The sequence below is a fragment of the Passer domesticus genome, chromosome Z, assembly GCF_036417665.1.
Source record: "Passer domesticus isolate bPasDom1 chromosome Z, bPasDom1.hap1, whole genome shotgun sequence".
In the NCBI taxonomy this organism is placed as follows: domain Eukaryota; kingdom Metazoa; phylum Chordata; class Aves; order Passeriformes; family Passeridae; genus Passer; species Passer domesticus.
The window spans coordinates 58,074,850-58,094,977 of record NC_087512.1 but is presented as its reverse complement, the minus strand read 5'-3'; the positions used below and the strand labels follow the sequence as shown (position 1 = coordinate 58,094,977).

General features: G+C 39.4%; 1 protein-coding gene and 1 long non-coding RNA gene across 5 annotated transcripts; both read right to left on the bottom strand.

Moving 5' to 3' along the window:
• Positions 1–2,787: 2,787 nt before the first annotated feature.
• Positions 2,788–17,791, bottom strand: LOC135290320 (uncharacterized). Of its 4 annotated transcripts, none has more exons than XR_010353063.1 (4): positions 17,300–17,791; positions 9,450–9,540; positions 3,650–3,736; positions 2,788–3,029 (listed from the first exon to the last, which is right to left on the bottom strand). It is a non-coding gene; the product is annotated as an uncharacterized LOC135290320 (long non-coding RNA). The 4 variants fall into 4 exon arrangements; XR_010353064.1 differs by lacking the exon at positions 17,300–17,791 and adding an exon at positions 11,546–11,709; XR_010353065.1 differs by lacking the exon at positions 9,450–9,540 and having other exon boundaries at positions 17,300–17,782.
• Positions 17,792–17,991: 200 nt separating this feature from the next.
• Positions 17,992–19,877, bottom strand: LOC135290319 (E3 ubiquitin-protein ligase Topors-like). The gene is made up of 2 exons (XM_064404248.1): positions 19,859–19,877; positions 17,992–19,125 (listed from the first exon to the last, which is right to left on the bottom strand). The coding sequence occupies exon 2, from the start codon at positions 19,082–19,084 to the stop codon at positions 18,053–18,055; it is 1,032 nt and encodes a 343-aa protein (XP_064260318.1). The 5' UTR covers positions 19,085–19,125; positions 19,859–19,877; the 3' UTR covers positions 17,992–18,052.
• Between the last annotated feature and the right edge of the window lie 251 nt (positions 19,878–20,128).

Sequence of the window (20,128 nt, the reverse complement as noted above, 5' to 3'; positions counted from 1 at the left end):
CTTTGAAATGCTTGAACATTGAAAGCACCCAACATCCACACAGCTCTCCAAGAAGTAAAAAGCCTGGTTGGACAAGTCAAGCAGGAATCTGAGAACTGGTTCAGCAGACTATTCAAGGACTGGAGACTCTTGGGGTGCTGGGCTTCCATAATTAAGACAATTCTATTGTTTTTTGTTCTATATTCTTCTATTGTTTACTGTTCTTTTTCTAATCATGTTAGCGTTCAGAACTCTATGTCACGTACTTTTAAAAGCTATCAACAGTTTAATCTCCACTACCGCAGAAGTCAACCACACAGACTTTGTAGAGCTAAAGCAAACTGACAGGCCCACAAATCATGAGTGGTGGACAAATTCATAATCTATATCAGAATAGGCCGACACTTTTCCTTTAATTTTTTTTAACAGAAAAAGGGGAGGTGTTGTATTGCACTAAGTGGTTTCTTTAGTTATTGTTTTGCACTGGGTGGTCTTGTTATTTTGCACTGAATAGTTCACATGGTTTGTTCCACACATGCCTCTCCCCCGCAAATCCCATGGTGGTTTGTCCCAAGTTACTCCTCCCCTCGCCACCTCCCCCTCGCCCACTTGTATCCCATTGGCGGTGGTTCCTTTCCTCTGCTCCCCATTCCCCCCGGGATTAAAATATCCTGCCATCAAGCATTCCCTCTCTTTTCCCCCAGGGATATTGCCTGGATTTCCAGGTGACTCCTATCAAGGAATAAACTAGGACTTTGGTTCCAAGGAGAAGAGCACCTCGAGTCTTTTACTTTTGTCCTTGTAAAGCTGCAAGGGGCCAGGGTCCAAAGCTAGCCAGATTGGATCTGAAGGGCCTTGAGATCAGCCTTTACAAATGTTCAGTGCCAGGTCGCAAGCCTCTTGTCTCAGGTTTTCAGCATTTCCCCCATCCAGAGTTTAACTTGTAGCTGCAGACTCAGCTATCTGCACTAAATGTATTCTTCAACAAGTCAGTGTTGGAAATTATTGCCATGCCATCCGTGCGTGGCATCCATGCAGATCAAGAAAATCTCTTTAATCAGGCAAATGCACAGTTTGACTGCCTAAGGATATCATCAGGGCTTCAGAATTGTTTTGGAGTTGTTTTCTATTCCCATGATTGTCTGTTCTATGCCCAGAAATTGTTGCTATAGCTTTAAAGTGGGTCCAGGATAGGGGAGAGCCTTTGGGGCTCTCTTGCGGGCTTCTTCAAAGCCTCACTCCCCAGCCATCCTTCATGCCACGTGGACTGGGCAGACTGCAGCAGCAATCTGTCAGCAGCCTTGTTTTTTTGAACTACTCAGTTTGGTTTTGGTCCAAGATTAGAGAGGACAATCAACAGGAAAAGAATTCACTGGGGACTGGCAGGGGGCCAAGGGGCCACTCTGTCCCAGCCCCAGAACTCAGGAAAGGCAAACCAATGAGAGAAAGGACACCGAATTCACCAGTTTCATCTGCTTTGAAAAGTAGACCAACACCAGAGATTCAACAGGTTCCCATCTGTTTTTCCTGAGCTGATGCATGTTGGGAAGGATGAAAGTTTGACAAGAAAGTCTCACAGTTATGTATGGTTAGCAGAAAGATTTTTGAATGTAGAATCTGAAGAGGGAATAGAGATGCAAGTTTTGATATAGAAGAAAAGAATTGCTGAGCCAGTGTTACTGGATAACCAAGGAAGCAAAGGATATGTTAGTTAGAAGGGGGGTTTTATGACTTAGAGCAAAGGATAAACCCACCCCAAACAAGAAGGTGTTTTTACCATGCAGAAAGTTAGCACAAGCAAACAAGTCGGCAGATGTTGCAAGTAGGAAAAAGGTCTCAGAATTTTCCACTGCAAGATAGCTGAAAAACAACTTCTACCTTAAACTGTAATGTTGTAACTTTGAGTGACTAGAGAATAGTAACGTGAATATGGTAATTATAGTAGTTATGATAGGCTATAGACAAAAGTTAAAGTATAGATTGGTTCTACTGTACTAAGATGCTCAGCAAAGAAAAGTATATAATGCATTTGTAACCTAAACTAAGGGTCTGTAAGCCTGCCTACAGCTACCCTTTGTTTTTTTCCTTCCCAGAGAAAAAAGCCTGGGCCCTTTTTATCTCCTCCCCTACTACATTGCAGCTGTCAGGGGTTTTTTGTTTGTTTGTTTGTTTTTCTTTTCTCTTTGCCTGGAAATTTGTTTTTGGGGGTTTTTTTGGTTGGTTTTTTTTTTTTTTTTGTTGTTGTTGTTGGGGGTTTTTTTTGGTTTTTTTTGTTTGTTTGTTTGTTCCCTTGAGGGTGCTGGGGGTGTTGGTCAGACAATTCAGTATCTAGCACTTAATAATTTTTCTTCTTTGAGCCATGTGGGCACTCTGTTTGTCAATAAATGGTTGAGTTTTTTTCACTGTCATCCACTAATGTTCCTTTTTTTTTATTATTGGCAGAAAGAGATTGTTGGAATCCTTTCTTTAGAGGAAACCCTCATTTCCAGAGTGTTTTTCACCTAAACTTGTCTCTAAACCAAGACAAGGACTCAGATGACTAAAATTGGAATTGATAGTAATAATTTTCAAAATATTTGTTTTTCTCCACTTCCAGTACAGACAAGAATCTGATGAACATCATTATCATTATCATCATCTTCATCAAAAAATAGTCAATAAGAAGATGATACGTTCTTCCGAAGCTGAAAGAGAGGAAAAGATTAAGTGGTTGTGGTAGCTACTTCTCTATAAATAAATTGTGTTTTATCCTCCTAGTAGTTACATAAAAAATTAAAAGTACAAGGAAAAAGAAGTCAGGGAGATAGATTAAAGTCCAAATGCCTTTATTTACTCAGATATCTCATAATCTTAAGATTTGCATCATGATGCTGACCTAAGTGGCAAAGCAATTTTTCCATAGCAGAAGAAAGAAGCTAGTGCTTTTTTGATAGGTCATGTCTTTTTCGTGCTCACAGCAAGGTCTCCTCATGTCAACAGGATGACCAGTGGTTGAGTCTTCTTCAACTGATTTGAAGCCGAGCATCTTTCGTGTAATCATGGGGCCACTGCTAGTAGTAGAACAAATTATACCTTGTTTATCCATTTTCCTTTGTGAAACAGGCTATGCATAAAACAATAACTCTGTTTAAAAATCCTACTGATACTGACATCAATTCAAATTAACTTTGGAAGGCATTTCTGTAGTACTGGAGCAGCTGAGCTCCCAGTTCAAAATGATAATTGTATTGGTTTGGCAAGGTCTGGCTTTTGGCAGCAGGGGAGCCACAAAGATGGCTCCTGCGAGAAGCTGCTGGTAGCTTCTCACTGTGTCCAGCAGAGCCAATGGCTGATGGCTCTGCTGGCCAAAACTGGGCCAATGAGAGAGGTTAGTAATGCCTCTGTGAGACATATTGAAGAAGAAAATTTGAAAAAAGTCAGGAGGTTTTTGCTTCTAGTCAGAAAAGAGGAGGAGATGAGAACATGTGAGGGAAAACAACATGGAGGCACCAAGGTCAGTGGAGAAGGAGAGGGAGAAAGTGCTCCAGGCACCATAGCTGAAATTCCTCTGCAGGCTGTGGTGATGACCACGGTGAGGCAGCTGTGTACCTGCAGCCCATGGGTGCACAGGGAATGCAGAGATCCACCCACAGCCCATGGGGGAGGTGCCCATGCCAGAGCAGGTGAATACCTGGAGGAGGCTGTGATCCAGTGGAAGACAGGAAAGAAGGGGCCCCTGCCTCCAGATTGAAGCTGCCTGTCCTTGGAGGAATGCACCCTGTGGAAAGAGAGAGACCCATGTCGCAGCAGTTTTGGGAGGACTGTCTGCCTGTGGGGGCAGCTCATGCTGCAGAAGGTGAGGTATGGCTGCTGCTTATGAGAGTGGACCCATGCCAGAGAAGTTCATGGAGAGCTGTCACCCATGGGAGGAACTGCATGGCCTCACAGGGAAAGGTTTCCTCTCCCAAAGCAGGAGAAGAAAATCTTGGTGATGAATTGATGAAAACACCCACACCCTGTCTTCCTGCAGTCTGTGGGAAGGGGGACAGGGCTGGGGGGAAACAGTGTTTTAAGGGCTTATTTTACTTCTCATTATTCTTCTCTGATTCTGTTAGTAATAAATTCACTTTGCAACTTATGGTGAGCCTGCTTTGCCCTTGAAATACTTCTCCCAGTCCTTATCTCACTCACTTCATTAATTTTTTTTTTTCCTCTTTTCCCCTCCTCTGCCCAGCTGTAGCAGGGGAAGGTAAGCAAGCAGCTCTTGTGGGTGCCTGGCATTGGACCAGTGTCAAACCGTGACAATAATGTAGAACTGTGTCAAAAACATTATATCAAATCAGAACTGATGAAGTATTGGCTTTCTTGAATCTAATTCAGACAATCATTTAGCTTGCTTTAAGATGCAGGAAAGGCATGCATGTGTGTATGCACTAAAAAACAGTTACGGTCACTTCTACTGATACTGAAATGTTAGTAATTATAGGAAGTCATCCTATAAGTAAATCAGGAGAAAAACTCTGAATCTAAGAACAATACTTGTCAGTCATAGGGAATTGCCATGAAGGAAGTCGTTGTATGGCAGCACTGAACCACCAGCAAAATTAACAAAAGACTTCACAAAACACATCTCTGATACATTCAGGATTAGCATTTGACTCTTCTCATTTAACTTTCCTTCCATGGTAGTAATGTTTTTACTAAATTGTAATAAGTGGGATTGGGAACAGCATCATCCTGAAAACCTCACTTCTCCTGAGTGTGAGATTTTTCAACAGCAAGAGTTTACCCAGCCTCTGGAAGCTTCAATGCATCTTCTTCTACAAGGAAAATGTTTCTGCTCTGTTCCACTGTCCTGCACCCCAGTACAGGACATCACAGCTTTTCAGCATTCAGGTCTGCTCCAGATCTAACAGCCTCTTGCCTTTGAATTGAAGTTAATGGTGAGGAAGCATGCCATCACCAGCACAATATGCCAACAATAGAATCTGTACAATAGAAATAATTGTACAGATACTGAAATGCCACCCACTAAACAGTCTTCTCAGAAAGGAGAGGACCACAAGAATCAAAATCCTTGCAATTAGAGAAAAAGTTTCAGATATTCAGGGTTTTTTTTCATTATTGATTTTATGCAGGATGGAGATACAAAAGGTACATGTGATGGAATGACTTTATGACCCACTTCTGATGAGACTGAGCTCCTTTGTAAGATGCTAAGTACTTAAACAATGTTTTGCACACAAGTTATTGAATACTAGCAAAAAAAAAAAGTAGTTTTAAAGGAAAGGTCTTACTAAGGTTGTTTACCTCTACTGTATCACATATATATTTTATGACAAAAGAATGTTTAAATTAAATTATTTTTTGCAGCAATCACTGTGAAATTAATACAACTGCTCCCCACATCAGGGGCATGACCTAATGACACAGTGGAATCTATGAGTTTTCTGTGCCCCAATAGTTCACAAATTCCTATTTATAATTTCTTGATAAGCATTTTCATTCACTGACTAATCTTCGGTGTACCAGCAGTTTAACACGTGTCCCTGTGTTTCAGTGGTTTGTTTCAGCTCAGTTCACCGTCATGAATTACCATGACGGATATCTCATGACCATTCTGGATTAGCTGATTTGATCACCCTTAGAACCTCAATTTGTCAAGTGATTTGGCCAGCCACTTGCACTTCACTGTGTCAGTAGGATCCAGTTGGACCCATAATCTTGCACATCCAAAATGTCTTTGGGTACTGGAGCTGTGTTTGTGCTCAGATATGCCAGTTTCCAGCTGTGGAAAGCACAGCCACAGCCTCAGCTATTTCTGCTGGCTCCAGCAGAAACCTTCTGGCTTGCGCCCATTGAGATACAGGCTTTAGAGCCTTTCAGTGGTTTTGTTAGCGTTCCGGAATACATAATCATGGAATGATTATATGCAGGTGCTTTTATTGAAGAGCTCTGGGTGTTAGGGGTACAAATCTGACTCTGCCATGGGTTTGGGATGAACATGTTTTTATATTCTATTATTATACTACTTACATATTAATTATTAAACCTACATTGTCCTATTGTACATTAATTTCATCCAAGCATAGGTTTCTCATGATCCCCCCTCAAACCCTTGAACATAGTTTCTCATTCTTCTTCTTATGACTAAACAATAATTATATCTAATTACTGAATAATCATCACATCTAACAATTATATAATTTATCATATACTGGTTACGCAGGTACAATTTCACATGATCAGGCAAACACAAGGCCTAACGTTTCCCAGGGCCTACTTTTAATATTTTCCCAGGGCCTACTAAGCCTAGCTTTCTTTCTAACTCCCCGAATTTTCTATGATTTTTATAACTTTTACTATCAGTTTGATAGACACTGAGAAATTGTTATTCAAGCAGTATCTTTCAAGAATTCTTCTTTATAGGAAACAAAGGATCATCTTCCAGAACATCTTCATTATATTTTCACTATATTAAATGTACAGTATTTGTGGGAAGATCAGAGTCAAATGAAACAAAACAGGTTTTCTCTTTTTTTTTCTTTTTTTTTAAGGTTTAGAATTATTCAATGCACAGGAACTTTCTCCCCTTGCTCCTCATCTGGGAAAAAAAAATTTAAAAGACCACCACCAGCAAAAAGAACCCCCAAAAAACGAGCAACATCCACAACAGAAAAACCCACCCATACCAAAACCAGCAACAACAGAAAAACACCCAAAACCAAAACAAACCTCAAAACCTACGTTCCCCCGACAAATATCACAAGCTAACTTAATTTTCTGTCTTTCCAACAAGTTCAATCACAAAAAAATCTCATCAAAGTCTGATGTAGTGCAAGATTTACTAAAAAAAGAGTCTGAGTTTGTGAACAGAAAACTATTTGGTTTTTTTTGAACAGAAAACTATTTTGGTTTTGTTTTTTGTATTTGTGAACTATTTGGTTAGTAACAAACCATGCACTGGGATTTGCATGTATGTCTTTGAAAGAAAAGCTTCTCTTCTGCAGTGATTCAAAGCATGAAAAGTGCTTTATGCTTTATCAGCTGGTTAAATAGTTTTAATGGACATTTGTGTGTTTTTATGAAAGAACTGATGGTATCACAGAATTAAAACAAAACCCTGCACTAGAAATTTGCAGAGGAATATAAAGGAGTGCTTTCTTTTAAGTATTTCCAGGTGCTTATTAGCAATATTTTGGAATCAATTTTCAAACCAGTAAATAAATAGTAAAGTGCAGGGGTATATGCAGAAAACATAGTTGTTTAAATCATCACTTGTCTTGCACTCTGGGGAGCTCAGAAGTTTTGTTTATTTATTGATTTAATCCCTTATTTGTCTTTGTCAGGACAGGAGTAAGAAAAATAAAGTCTTGTACAAGCAACCTATCAGAAATGAGCTGTCAAGGATGTGAAATACTAAATGCTTGACATCTTGTGTTGATGTTAAAAAAAAGATGTTTCAGCATTGTGTTTTGGTTGCTTAGATATAGTGTGCAATCAGCAGATAAAACTAAAAATTTAGAGAATTATTTATATAAGTAGCAGATGGTTATATGACAGTGTCCTCAGATATTAAAACTATTAATCAAGTCTTACTGTGAGAACTTGTGCAAGACCTAATCATCTACACCTACAACTAAGCATGTTATGAAACTGTTTGCTATAGCAACCTTAGACACTCTCCTATAATAACAAAAGAAAGCAAAAAAAAAAAAATAATTCAAGTAATTTACAGATAAAATTCCTAAAACAAATCTTTCTTGTGCATTTGACTAAAAAAATAGTGAGGTTTATGGGCGAATAGTCAGGCTGGCACACTGACCTTCATTTTATGTCAGGAAAAATGCTACTTTCATCAACATGCCTGAAAAGCTTGCAAAATTATTGTTCATAAATAGCAATAGCTTTCCCTGGTCTTGTTCATAAATGAGGAGAGGAGAGGAGAGGAGAGGAGAGGAGAGGAGAGGAGAGGAGAGGAGAGGAGAGGAGAGGAGAGGAGAGGAGAGGAGAGGAGAGGAGAGGAGAGGAGAGGAGAGGAGAGGAGAGGAGAGGAGAGGAGAGGAGAGGAGAGGAGAGGAGAGGAGAGGAGAGGAGAGGAGAGGAGAGGAGAGGAGAGGAGAGGAGAGGAGAGGAGAGGAGAGGAGAGGAGAGGATCAGGAAAAAAACCCTATTTTCTTTCTGCATAAGCATATAAACTAAGGTATTGCAAAAATAAAAGTAAAACCTTTGTGCACCTTGGTTAACACTGTCCTTTATTAAAAATACAGGCTTAATGTAAGGATAATCTATATGTTATAACAGCATCAACCTGAATGAAAATAATGAATGTATATTTCAGAAGCCATTTCATTCTCCTGGGGAAAAAACCAAAACAATCTAAAATCTCTAAACTAAACTAAAATCTCTAAACTAAACTAAAATCTCTAAACTAAACTAAAATCAAAATCTCTAAACTAAACTAAATCTCTGTATGTTAACTTTTAAAAGTCAGTATATTTCAATTTCTTCAAGTGTTTGTTAGCATTGTTTTGTTACTTTCACTGAGAAACCCTGAGAATCTGATGGTTCTTTACTTATTTTTGCTCATGCTCGTGTTTATACAAATGGTGAAAAAATCCAGCAGTATCCTCAAAAAAACTCCCCCAAAAAACAAACCATAGATCTGACTTAATCCACAAAGGAACAGTCACAGACCTTTTAATGAATTCTTCCCAGGGAAACAAAATCAAGAAGCAGTAATTTCACACAAAACTTTGCAACACAATTGCCTTGAAAAGACTGCAAATATTTCTTGCAAAATTAGTACTGTCCATTCCTGTCAGCCTTTTCAACCTCTGTTGTGTTCCCAGAAGTTACCCGTAATGAGAACAGAGCAGAGCCTATCATATTGTTGTATAAACTACTGAACTGTGGGGGCTAGGAGCCTTGCCTTTAAAATAAGTCTTACACATTTTTCATATACTATGTATTTTTATGTAAATTATCAAAAGCACAAGAGTATACTAAAGCAGAATAAAAAGTAAAACAGTGATGTTAAAATATGAGCAGGGAGATATATATATGAATAGAGAGAGAGAGAGAGAGAGAGAGAGGTGTGTGTGTGTGTGTGTGTATACATGTATATGTATATAGAAAAATTTTAAAATATAAATACCCCTTCTAGGCTGCCTAATTAAAAGCGTGCAGACACATGCCATGTTCTGCAAAGAAAACATATTTCCTGGCTTCCAGAACCAGACATATTTTTCAAAATGTATATGGGAATAAGTATATAAATATAAAACAATATATGTGAGCCTTTCAGTCATTCAGAAAGGCACTGGGAAGGTTTGGTAGTGCTATTTCTAGAGAAGATATATATAGAGAGAGATATAGAGATTAGAGATATAGAGATATATAGAGATATATATGTATTTAAAACTACATAAGGGAATGTGCAGGAAAAATCACCTGCAAATTTATAAAAATAGAAAAAATCTTAAACTTACTCTTTCCAACAAACCCAAAACATTTTTAGGTAAAAGCTGCTTTTTCCATCTTTTTGCTAACTTGCTATTATCAAGGTACATATCCCATCTTCTGAAAGGAAGAGTTTTAAAAAAGATCACATTCAGGGCACAAATGCAGGCAAGGATTAAAATGTTAATTTCATTCACACATTTTAAGTACATTTGACAAAATGAGGAAGAGCATTTACACACTCTGTAGCTGAGTAGCACACATGGCAGAAAAACATTGCTGCTCTTGTATTCATATATTTGCATGAAAAATGTAATATCTTCCTTCTAAAATTAAATTTTACATTATATTATTTCAAAATATAGATCTAACTTAACATGCTATGTTAAGCAATGTAAATGAATATAAAACATAATATATTAAGTGAATGCTACATTACATAAATCATTCTCCTTTTAATTTTTTTAATAAAACTATTGCTTATCCTAAGCTCAGGGTATAACTTAGTAAGTGACTACAGCTATACATTTAACCTGAGCAGGAAATTGTTTTTCTCATCTGTATTGCATTTTTCCCCTAATGCTTTATAACAAAACCACCACTTTTCAGAATACTGCAGATTTGTAACTTTCACCTCAAATAATCTGAGTTTCTTTAAAATCATGGGTATTTTGAGTAATGAGTTTTTCCACACACACCAGAGGTGGAAACAGAAGAAACTTAGTCTCAAGATGTTTCGAGATATGTTTCAAGATATGTTCAAGATATGTTTCAAGTTTCAAGATATGAAAGTAGAAGTTTGAGAGAGACATTTTCCTACTCTACCACAGTGCTGATTTTTGAAAGTTAATATCAGGATTATAATGTGACAATATCTCTGAAACTTTATTGTTGAGCTTGTTTTAGCATGTAGAGAATACTGCAGGAGGCAGTTGGACCCATAATCTTGCAGGACCAAAAATCACTCAGTGAATAACTGCCTTCTAATGCCAAACATCTCCCTCCAAACACTTTTTTTTCCTACATTTTCCTACTTATAGATTAAGAACCTCTCCATCACCATTTTCCTAGAAGTGTATTAAAGAGATCATTTGAGAATGCCCATAATGAAACACATAAGTAAAGGTTTGGGTTGTTACCTGTGCATTAGCATAAAAAATCCCTGAGGGAAGGAGGACCTGTACTACTATATCAATTTTAATGTCTCAGGGTGTAGTCAGAAATGCCCAATGTCACTAAGTCTGAGAATATAGCACTGTAAGTAGTTTTTACTGTTAACCCAGTGATAAGAAGGATCCAGTCAAAAGACTCTCCAGAAGAACCTTCTGTCTTCAGATCCCTCTGAAAAGACTTTGTGTCTCTGAGAACTATGTTGTACAACAAGTCTCAAAATCTCAGACAGCAATTTTTTGATGCAAGCATCTCACAATATTCCAGTGACACAGTACTCAACATCTCTGATACTAGAGTATAAAAGGGTTGGCTGCAGACTTTCCCTAGTATTTTCTGCATATTATATATAGAAACATCAAATCTATCTACATCAGATGTGTAATATGCTGTGTAATATAACAGAAGATTAACATATACCCCTGTTTGATAATATTGTGACTATAAAAGGACTTATTAGGTAAGGAGACCAAACTATATTATGCATTTTTAGGAAGAAATGGATATTTAATTCCCTGCAGGGGCTGCCCTAAGAAAAAGAAACACAGTAAAATTTTGTTTTGACTAGAGTGTGCAAAGTTTCTTTGAGAAAAATTATCAGTTTAGTCCTTGGGAGATATAGATGTCCTAAAATTTTTCAGCCTTTGTTCTTCTTGTTGCAGTACATGCTGACTTGTACTGAACATTAATCTGGTTATAAAAAAGAAATCCAGCCCAGTTCCATAAACCAGCATCTGGGGTGCCTGACAGAGGTTTCAACTAATAACAACTCTCCTAAAATGCAAGCATTTGAATGGTTCAAAGTCTGGGAGGAATGGGGATTAGAACAATGACTGTTTAGAGCTGGGAGCTTTGAATTGCCTATAAAAGCAAGCCCTGAACAATAAATCAGGTTGTTTGGCTGATGAAACAACATCGTCTGTGTTCCCTCTCATGACCATCACATGTCACTTACTGAGGCATTTCAGTTAATGATTGTGTTTCTTGTGTGTTTCTGAAAATAATCTCTCAAGTAGCAACATTAGCGTACTCATCATGGTTCAAAAGAGCAGCTGTCTTCAAACATAACACCCTTCCTTATGCTGAATGTCCTCACTGAAAAGTACTATGACATGTCAAATTAGAAAGAGAAGTTCTGTTCTTTTGAAAAGGTCTCCTTGGTATCCAGTCTGTAGCTTTAGAAGACTGCAATAGTTGACTACAAAGCAGAGACATTTAAATTAGTGGCATTTAGTACAGAAGTAATTTAACAATTATTATGCAATGGTCCTCTTTCAGTTTATGTTTCAGTTCCAATGAATACCCTTCAGAGGCACTTATCTCAGAGGATGGTTATTTGTACAAGGCAGACTCTCTGGGGCTATATGGGACTCAACAGTTCTCCAATACAATTACCTCCATACTCACTAGTGAGTGATGTAATCTAAAAGTACCTGGACAGGTATTCTATGCACAATTTCACAGCCTTATTTTCAAAATGTTTGCAGAAGTACTAGACTTGGAGGTTTTATTTGGATCACTTCAAGTTATGCTGTTAGTACAGAATAACTATGGAGTCTCCAATGCTGCTCTTTCAGGTGCCCAAATGGGGTGGCAAACAAGACACTATAAAAATATAAATGCTAGACAATGCGACAGCACTTGGCACATGTCACTTAAAACTCCTGATGACCTAGCCAGCTCAAGTAAAAAGGACTGCCATCTTGTTGTGGTTATAGGAAAAAGGGTGCCACTATGTGTGTAATCAAATTATGTATTCTACTTCCATCTACATAATGAACTGTCATTTTCAACAGGTGTCTGGTACACACTCTACCCCTCAGACTATGACCTGGGTGTTTGAGATAAGGGAAAAAGAAGAGCTAACCCTGAGAGGCAGGGTAATGACTCAGCCCTGATAGCTCACTCTGAGGATGCACAGTCACACCCATTTTGAGGGGGTCATCCCTGCTAATGGATCATCAAAAACTCAGGGCTACAATGACTATCAAGGACTCCAAAAATATCCTATGACTCATAGGATTATATCATTCTGTTCTGAAACTCCCTGTCCTGGGGGAGGTACCACCTGAATCTGATCACATATAATCTTGACATTTGAGCACTTGGGACACCACCCCCACTGAACATCCATAGGTGGACCCAAACTTCCACAGGAGGACCAGACCTTTCCACAGGATGACCACTTTCAACAAAACCATAACCATCCCTCCAATGGAACTGCAACCACAGCTTAAGTGGACTGTGACCACCACCCTGACCAACAGGGTGTGAGGATGTACTCTGACTTTGTTGGTTTAAGCCAGTGTTTCTGTTGCATTTATTGTAATTGCATTTATTGCAATCATTCTCATAAATTGCAATTCCAACCTGAAATCTTTCTCAAGCTGATTGTGTGGGGGTTCATTTCTCCTGCTGGTTTACCAGCACATACCTCTATTGAGATCTTCTATACACACATAATCCAAATTAGGGCACAAACCTTGCTCTATAACTTGACGTAAAATTTTGGTCAGTAAACACTTGGCGAGAAAGCAGCTGAAGGATGGACTGGGGCTCCTATTCCAATCCTTTCATATGACTTGGGAGAGTTAGATCCAGATAGTGTAGCTTAGTTAAAATTGGAGGACGTAGGTACATCAAAACATATGTGCAGTGGCATTACAACAATGTCTGCTGCAGTCATTGATTGAATGAATACTTAATCAATGAAAAAGTATTTCTAAACACTAAGACAAAAATTTAAAAATCACCAGGGTGGTGAGAGATGATTTCTTTATGAAAATGTCTCTCTCAAATGTATGCTAAGCAGTAATGTGAAAATGGAATTATTGCAAAATGCCACCAATTACTATGCAAATTGTACTTCTGCTGGCATAAAGGTGCAGCTGATTTACATGTAATATGGTTGGAAATGAACAATGTGACACACAAGACTTCAGAAACATCAGACAATCCTGATATAAATTCTACTGGCATAAATACTGCCACTTATAGATCAAAGGCAGCACTGCAACCATTATGTGTTCACTCTAAAACTCTAAAAATACTTGGCTTTTTTTTCAACGGGATTAGAACTGGGAACTCCAATGTAGCAAGGCAATAATGTCTCAAATAAACTAAAGGACCATGTTTTTCAATTTATCATGGGAAGATGGAGATATTTTCAATTAGACTGACAAGATTTTTGGAACAAGAAATTGTGCAGTGAAAGGATAAAAGTCTTCAGGAACTGGATACTCTGACCGAACAATACATACATCATCTCATACTGTTATGTAAAAAGCATTACCATAATAACAGCTTCATCTTACACTGAAACACTGTGATGAATCACAAGGTTTTATACAGAAATGTCCTGTTTGAAATATGCTGATATTTTTTACAAAGCATTGGCTATTCCAAACTATGCTTTAGGAAAGTATCCATGAATGCTGTAACACTGATGCCATGTCAAGAAGAAAAACACATTAAATTTACCTCTTAAAATAAAATAATAAATCCATGTTAGATGCATAAATTACTCTATGATTCCTAAACTAATTTCAGAAAATCATAAATGGCTTGGGTTGGAAGCAACCTTAACAATCATCTGTTTCCAAAACCCATTCCACTAGACCAAGTTGCTCAGAGCAACAAAGTGTTCCCAGGGACATAAACAAAACAGATTAAATGGGACTGTGGTCCCGGATTTCACGGACACAGAAATTTGAGATGCAATGTCTTTGCACCTTTAAGACTGGTTCTGAGAGCAAAGGCCGTGGAGACAAGTGTGCAGTTTGTCCTCAGACACTGCACTCATTCCTTCACATTCCGGCTCCTGGACTCTGTTGTCTGTGGATGGACAGACAGGACAAAGCTCTCCTTTGCTTTTAGTTAGCTTTTAGCTAGCTAAGGCAGAGAAGTTCCCTGGACTGTGGTTTTTCTTTTTCTTGGAACTGTTTAAATGTGCTCTGAACTGAACATCCAGAAAAGCACTCAGAACAGTGTCAATGATGGAGAGACGGGGAAGACTGACTTGGTGATCAGAATCCAATTTTATTGTGGGATACAAATGCTTATATACTATTTCAGGGAGACTAGTAATGTGTACTACAATGATTAGGTTAAAATCACACACATAAAATTATGCATATAGTAACATCTCTTGCTTGCAGAGTTTAATGGGATTTTCTTTTTCCAGTAAACCCATTTGATTTAATCTTCTTGCAATCTAGGTCACTTTAAGGACCTAATGTGCTTTTTCCCCATGGATAAATTGAAAAGAATTTTGAAGACTAAAAGTTATTCCTCCTGGATTATCTGGAATACCACCTGCTTTGACAATGAGTCTTCACAGTTCCATGTTTTGGGGATAAATTTGAATACAAAGATATGCATGTACCGTGGTTCTGTATTAAAGAATATTATTCCCTACAGTATCTCCCGAATTTTACTAATTTTTCATAATGATTATAACTGTACATGGAGGAAGGATGACTAGTAGCACTTTTGTCCTGCCTTCCAACACACAAGGAGTAACCCCATGTTTTCATTTCATATAAACCCATTTTAATTTGGGCATAAAGATCAGTAGCTTCAATAAAAGCAGCCTCTAACACCATAAACACAATTTAAACAGTGTTACCATTGAAGAAGTAAAATAATTTCTTCCCTTTTGTTGTTTTACAGATTTTGAAGGGTGTTTTTTTCATTTGCAGCAGCATTCGAGCAGCACCATAACAGAGATGTAACTCTATTTAACAGTATCAATACTCCAGACTCCAGTCATTCCAAATGACAGCATCAGCATGGACTAGTGGGGGTGAAAGGGCAGTGCAAGTTCAATTTTGAAACAAAACAAGAAAACCAAAAACAAACCCACAAACAAGCAAACAAAAATTTATATGAAAAGGGAGTTGGTTGAAATCTGCTACGCTTTGTTGTCCAATGCATTTCAGATGCTGCAGGCTATCCTGACCCAGCAGGTGGAAATTGGTGGTAGGTGCTAGGGAAACCTGTTTCATTCTTCAAGTCTCTGTATGGGACAGCAGAATTTCTGAGATCTCTCCAAGAGAGGGCAGGGATAAATCTGATCATAGAGAGCAAAACTGTAAGGAAATGTGTGTAGTTTGAGAAGTCTGGGAATAATTAATGCAGTCCACAGTGTCATAGAAATTATCCTGGAAAAAGGTTCAGGCACAGCTAAACTGAACTCATTGTATCTAAAAAATGTTTTTAGCATGCTTAATTACCAGAACATTTATATCAGCAATTATAAAAAACACAGAATAATCATATGACAGCAGAAATTTATTTGAATTAGGTTTGTATCAGGCTTATAGTTTTGTTGTACAGAATTTAGATTCCACTAAATTTTGCTTTATTCACAGTATCAGTAAAACAAATTCCATAATAATAACACTGCAAAACACAGTTTTTAAAATCCTTCATGTGATAGACAACTACATGCAAGACACTGCCTAGATTTTTCACTTTTTTTCTTTTGAAAATAGAATAAAAAGTGTGGAAAATGTTAGAATTTTAATACAATGAGAAAACATGTAGAGAAATTTTTGAATATGCGTGAATAGGTTACAACACATTTTTTAATATACGTGTCATATAACCTGTTTCTACAGATTTTCAATAATGCATAACAGCTGATATCTCCTGAGGTCTATAACAGCTGAAATTTCTGCAGCAAAACCATTTTGGAAACTCAATTCCCTCTTTGAAAAAATCTTATTTCACCGTTCTGTGAATTCACTAAATGCTTGGCAGCAAGACAGAAGATAAAATACTTCAAAGGCCACAGATTCATCCAACCATAGAGTCACATTTATGTTGCAAAATCCAGATTTTCCAAAACTACAAAATGACTGCAAAATACAGTGAAATTAAATTCCAGTGAAGGAGAAACCTACTTGTATCCTAATAACCTGTAGTCTGTGTCACAAATACCTTCTCACAGAAAAAAAAAAAAGTCATTACATTTTGCTACATGATATAACTTGTTGTCTTAGGTTGCAAATGCACGATGTGGTTAGGGGTGTGTATTCTATTGCTGTCTGTTAGAGGTGGGGCAGTGTTTTGGGGTACCTGTTGAAACCAGGTGGGGCAGTTTTCTTTATCTCTTCCCATCACAACCCATCCTCCCTCTGGGGAGATATCTTCTGTTAATGGGCCATTGAGTCTCACTGCATGACTGATAAAATTACATCATCATTGTGAGATGCCCCACCCAGGGGGAGGAGTCAAGAATTCCTACCTGGATATAATCTGAAATTTAGAACACCACAGTCAGCCTTTTCTGCCTGGATTCCCAGAGAAGTATCTTTCTTTTCCACTGGATTCCCAGAGGAAGACCAGGCCCATCAACACTACCACTGAACCTTCAGAGGAAAACTACATCCTTCTACAGGATCACTGCTTCAACAGACCCACATTTGTCACTCCAGGAGGACTGCAGCCACCATTCAATCAGACTGCTACCAGCACCCTGACCAACAGGGTGTCAGGTTGTATTCTGACTCTGTCAATGTTTTTTGGGGTTTTTTTGTATGATTACATTTGTATTTTTAATTTTCCTAGAAAAGAACTGTATTTTCCCATTAAAAAACTGTTATTCCTATTCCCATATCTTTACCTGAAAGCCACTTAATTTCAAAATATTATAATAATTCAGAGGGAGGGGGTTTACATTTTCCATTTCAAGGGAGGCTCCTACCTTCCTTAGCAGACAGATCTTTTCAAATCAAGATACTTGTGCATCACTGAATGGTGGAGGGTGGTGTCACAGAGGGATAGATTGTGACACTCCAAAGCCTGGCTCTCCAACAATACTGGCCTTCCTGGTGTTCTCTTCTGCTGGCTGACCACAGAAATTATGTCTGTGAGGGAAAAGCCTCTTATGCTTCACCCAGCCTCCAGCACAGATAGGAATTCTATGAACTTCTCATTCTTCACCTTCTTAAGTTCAAGAGAATAAGAGCTTCTCTAAAGGTCCAGACCAAATAACAGATAAAGAGTTACTCCTATTACTTGCTAAAAAATCAGTTTTGAAAATATGGCCAGTGAGTTTTTATAATCCTGACTCATTTTTTGGATACAAAAACGCCACATAGCATCTTAAGTATTGGACATCCCTAGTCTGAGACTAAGAGGGATAATCAACAAACACACACAAAAGAACTCTCATTCATCAGTAAACAAGACAAGACACATAGCTACAAAAATGAGGATGCAATGATTTTCCTCCCTCTGAATCTCATGTAGCCATTGTGGACCCTGGTCTCTATTAAACAAAGGATGTTCAGCAAGACAAGCTTTTCTCCAGAAGCCTTTGGCTGACACTTGGATGTAAGGGTAAAGGGAAACTGCTTCAGGAGAAGAGGAAGGAAAAAGCAACCTGAGACTGCATTAAGGAAATAGCCATTTATTTTTTTTTTTTTTTCTCAAGTAAAGGCTTGCTGTGGCCTTTCTAGAGCTGATCATGGCGCTGCCTCTTGTTGGAATGGGAGGCATCTGGGGACCCAGGGGTCCTCCTCTTTCGGCGGTGCTGGGGTGTTGCAGGTGAGGGGTCACTGCCCTGGCTAGGAGCAGAGGAAACTGCAGCCACTCTTGTTTCTCCCAGCTCTTCCTGGAGCTGCTCCTGCTCTGCAGGGATGGACACAGATGAGGAGTGGTTGAGATGCCCATGAAGGGCAGTCTCCAACGTGCTGGCTTCCTCCTCCATGTTGAAATTTGCGATGCCACTGGATGAGGCCTGGCTGAGGGTGGGAGCACCCTCCTGGGAGGCAGGGGAATCAGAGCTGGCAGCAGGGATCTCATCCTCCTCCCTGGCAGTGTGAGAGTGCCGCAGCCTCCAAACCTCTTCCCTGCACTGGGTCTCAATGATATTGAGGATGCCATGGACCAGTGATGCAGTGTATTGCTGGAGACGGGGCTGCAATCTCTGTACCAAGACTTCTCTGTCTGGACCATAGACACAGAGAGCGAGCACAATGCCGCTCTCTGCACTCTTCACCTGATACCACTCACCCCCATATATCATCTCCAGCCCCTGGTGCAGCCATGGCCTCACAGGGTCCAGGAGGTTCCGTCGTCTTCGGAAAAGTTCTGCCCAAAGCTCAGGCAGGATGCCACCCACGGCTTCTGGTCCTGAAGCCTGTTGCTGAGCAGGGTCTGTTATTCCTTGTGGAGAGGAAGCAAGGGAATCTGCAGGGCTGGGGGGTCTGTTTTCAGCCAGGCTTCTAGGAGCTCCTGCTGCCTGGCTGCTCATCTCTGGCAACTCTCTGGGAGGTGTGATAAGACAGTGTAGGTAGTCATCTCCACCATGATCAGAAAACTTCACTGTCAAGATGGATCTTCTGCAGAGTGGGCAGGCAGGATTTCTTTCTGCCCAACGCAGGATGCAGCCAAGACAGAATCGATGGCCACAAGGCATGGCATAAGCGACGTCATCTGGTGTATCGCAGCATATGGGGCAGCTCCACTCCTTCCCTGTGGCCATGTGTGCTTGTTCCCACAGGTTGGCCCAGGCTCTGACAGCACCTGAATTTACAGAGCAACGGATGTGAGGTCACAGTCATAATCTAACACCAGGATTATGATTATTCCTAGGATTATTATTAGGATTACTATCACCTCCACCACCCAATAATGCTACAAAGTGATCTCTGCCCCTGTAGCTCTTGGAAATACACTGCTAGTTGGAGGCTGCCCTCTGCAGGAGTCTCTGCTGCACCCCAGAAAGGACAGAATCACCAACCAATAAGATATGAGTTAATGGATCCATGGCTGTGAAAAACCAGCAAGGTTAAAGTTTGGTCTATCACAGATCAGAAATTCAACACTGGGGGTTCAGGAAACCAAGAAAAGTTTCAGATGGTGCTATGAGGAATGGATGGATTTCACAATCCATGAAGGAGTGTTTCCCAAAATGCATAGATAACCTGGATAGAAGAACTAGAGACATATTGGGAAGGGGACCCTTGCAAGAGAAAAGCATCAGTGCAGCTATATCTACAACATCATGTAAGTTTGACATTGCCTAAATAATGCTGTCCCAGATCCCAAGTCTGGGACCAGATCAGTCCATGTTGGAAGCAATGGGGAAAAGGGTCATTGGGGTGGAGTTGTTTATGTCAGTAGAGGCAGGACTGAAGAAAGTGAAGTGCAAGGGCATTTGAGGAGGGGAAGAGAAGACAGAGCCTTTGGTGATTGGCATGAAATACCTATGGTGAGCAGAAGACATGGATGAGAAGAAGATAAGTAGAAAGTGGACCTGCAGTAGCCTCAGATGTGCAGACATGCAATGGAACATTGGGACAGATATCCCTCGTGCTCCCTTGTGCATCACTGAACTGTGGAGGCTGGCATCACAGAGTGGCAGACTGTGACCCTCCAAAGCCTGGATCTCCAACAATACTGACCTGCCTAATTTTCTCTGCTGCTCATGGCTCCTCTCCAAGTATCATCCTTGTGCTTTCTCAGAAACACTTCATGATCTGGAGCATTGCGGCATTTCTTCCTTGCCTTGTTTGTTCTGATAGAT

Bases quoted from the DNA above. Each gene is read 5' to 3' on its own strand.
- LOC135290319 (XM_064404248.1), bottom strand. From the start codon at position 19,084: ATGGCCACAGGGAAGGAGTGGAGCTGCCCCATATGCTGCGATACACCA.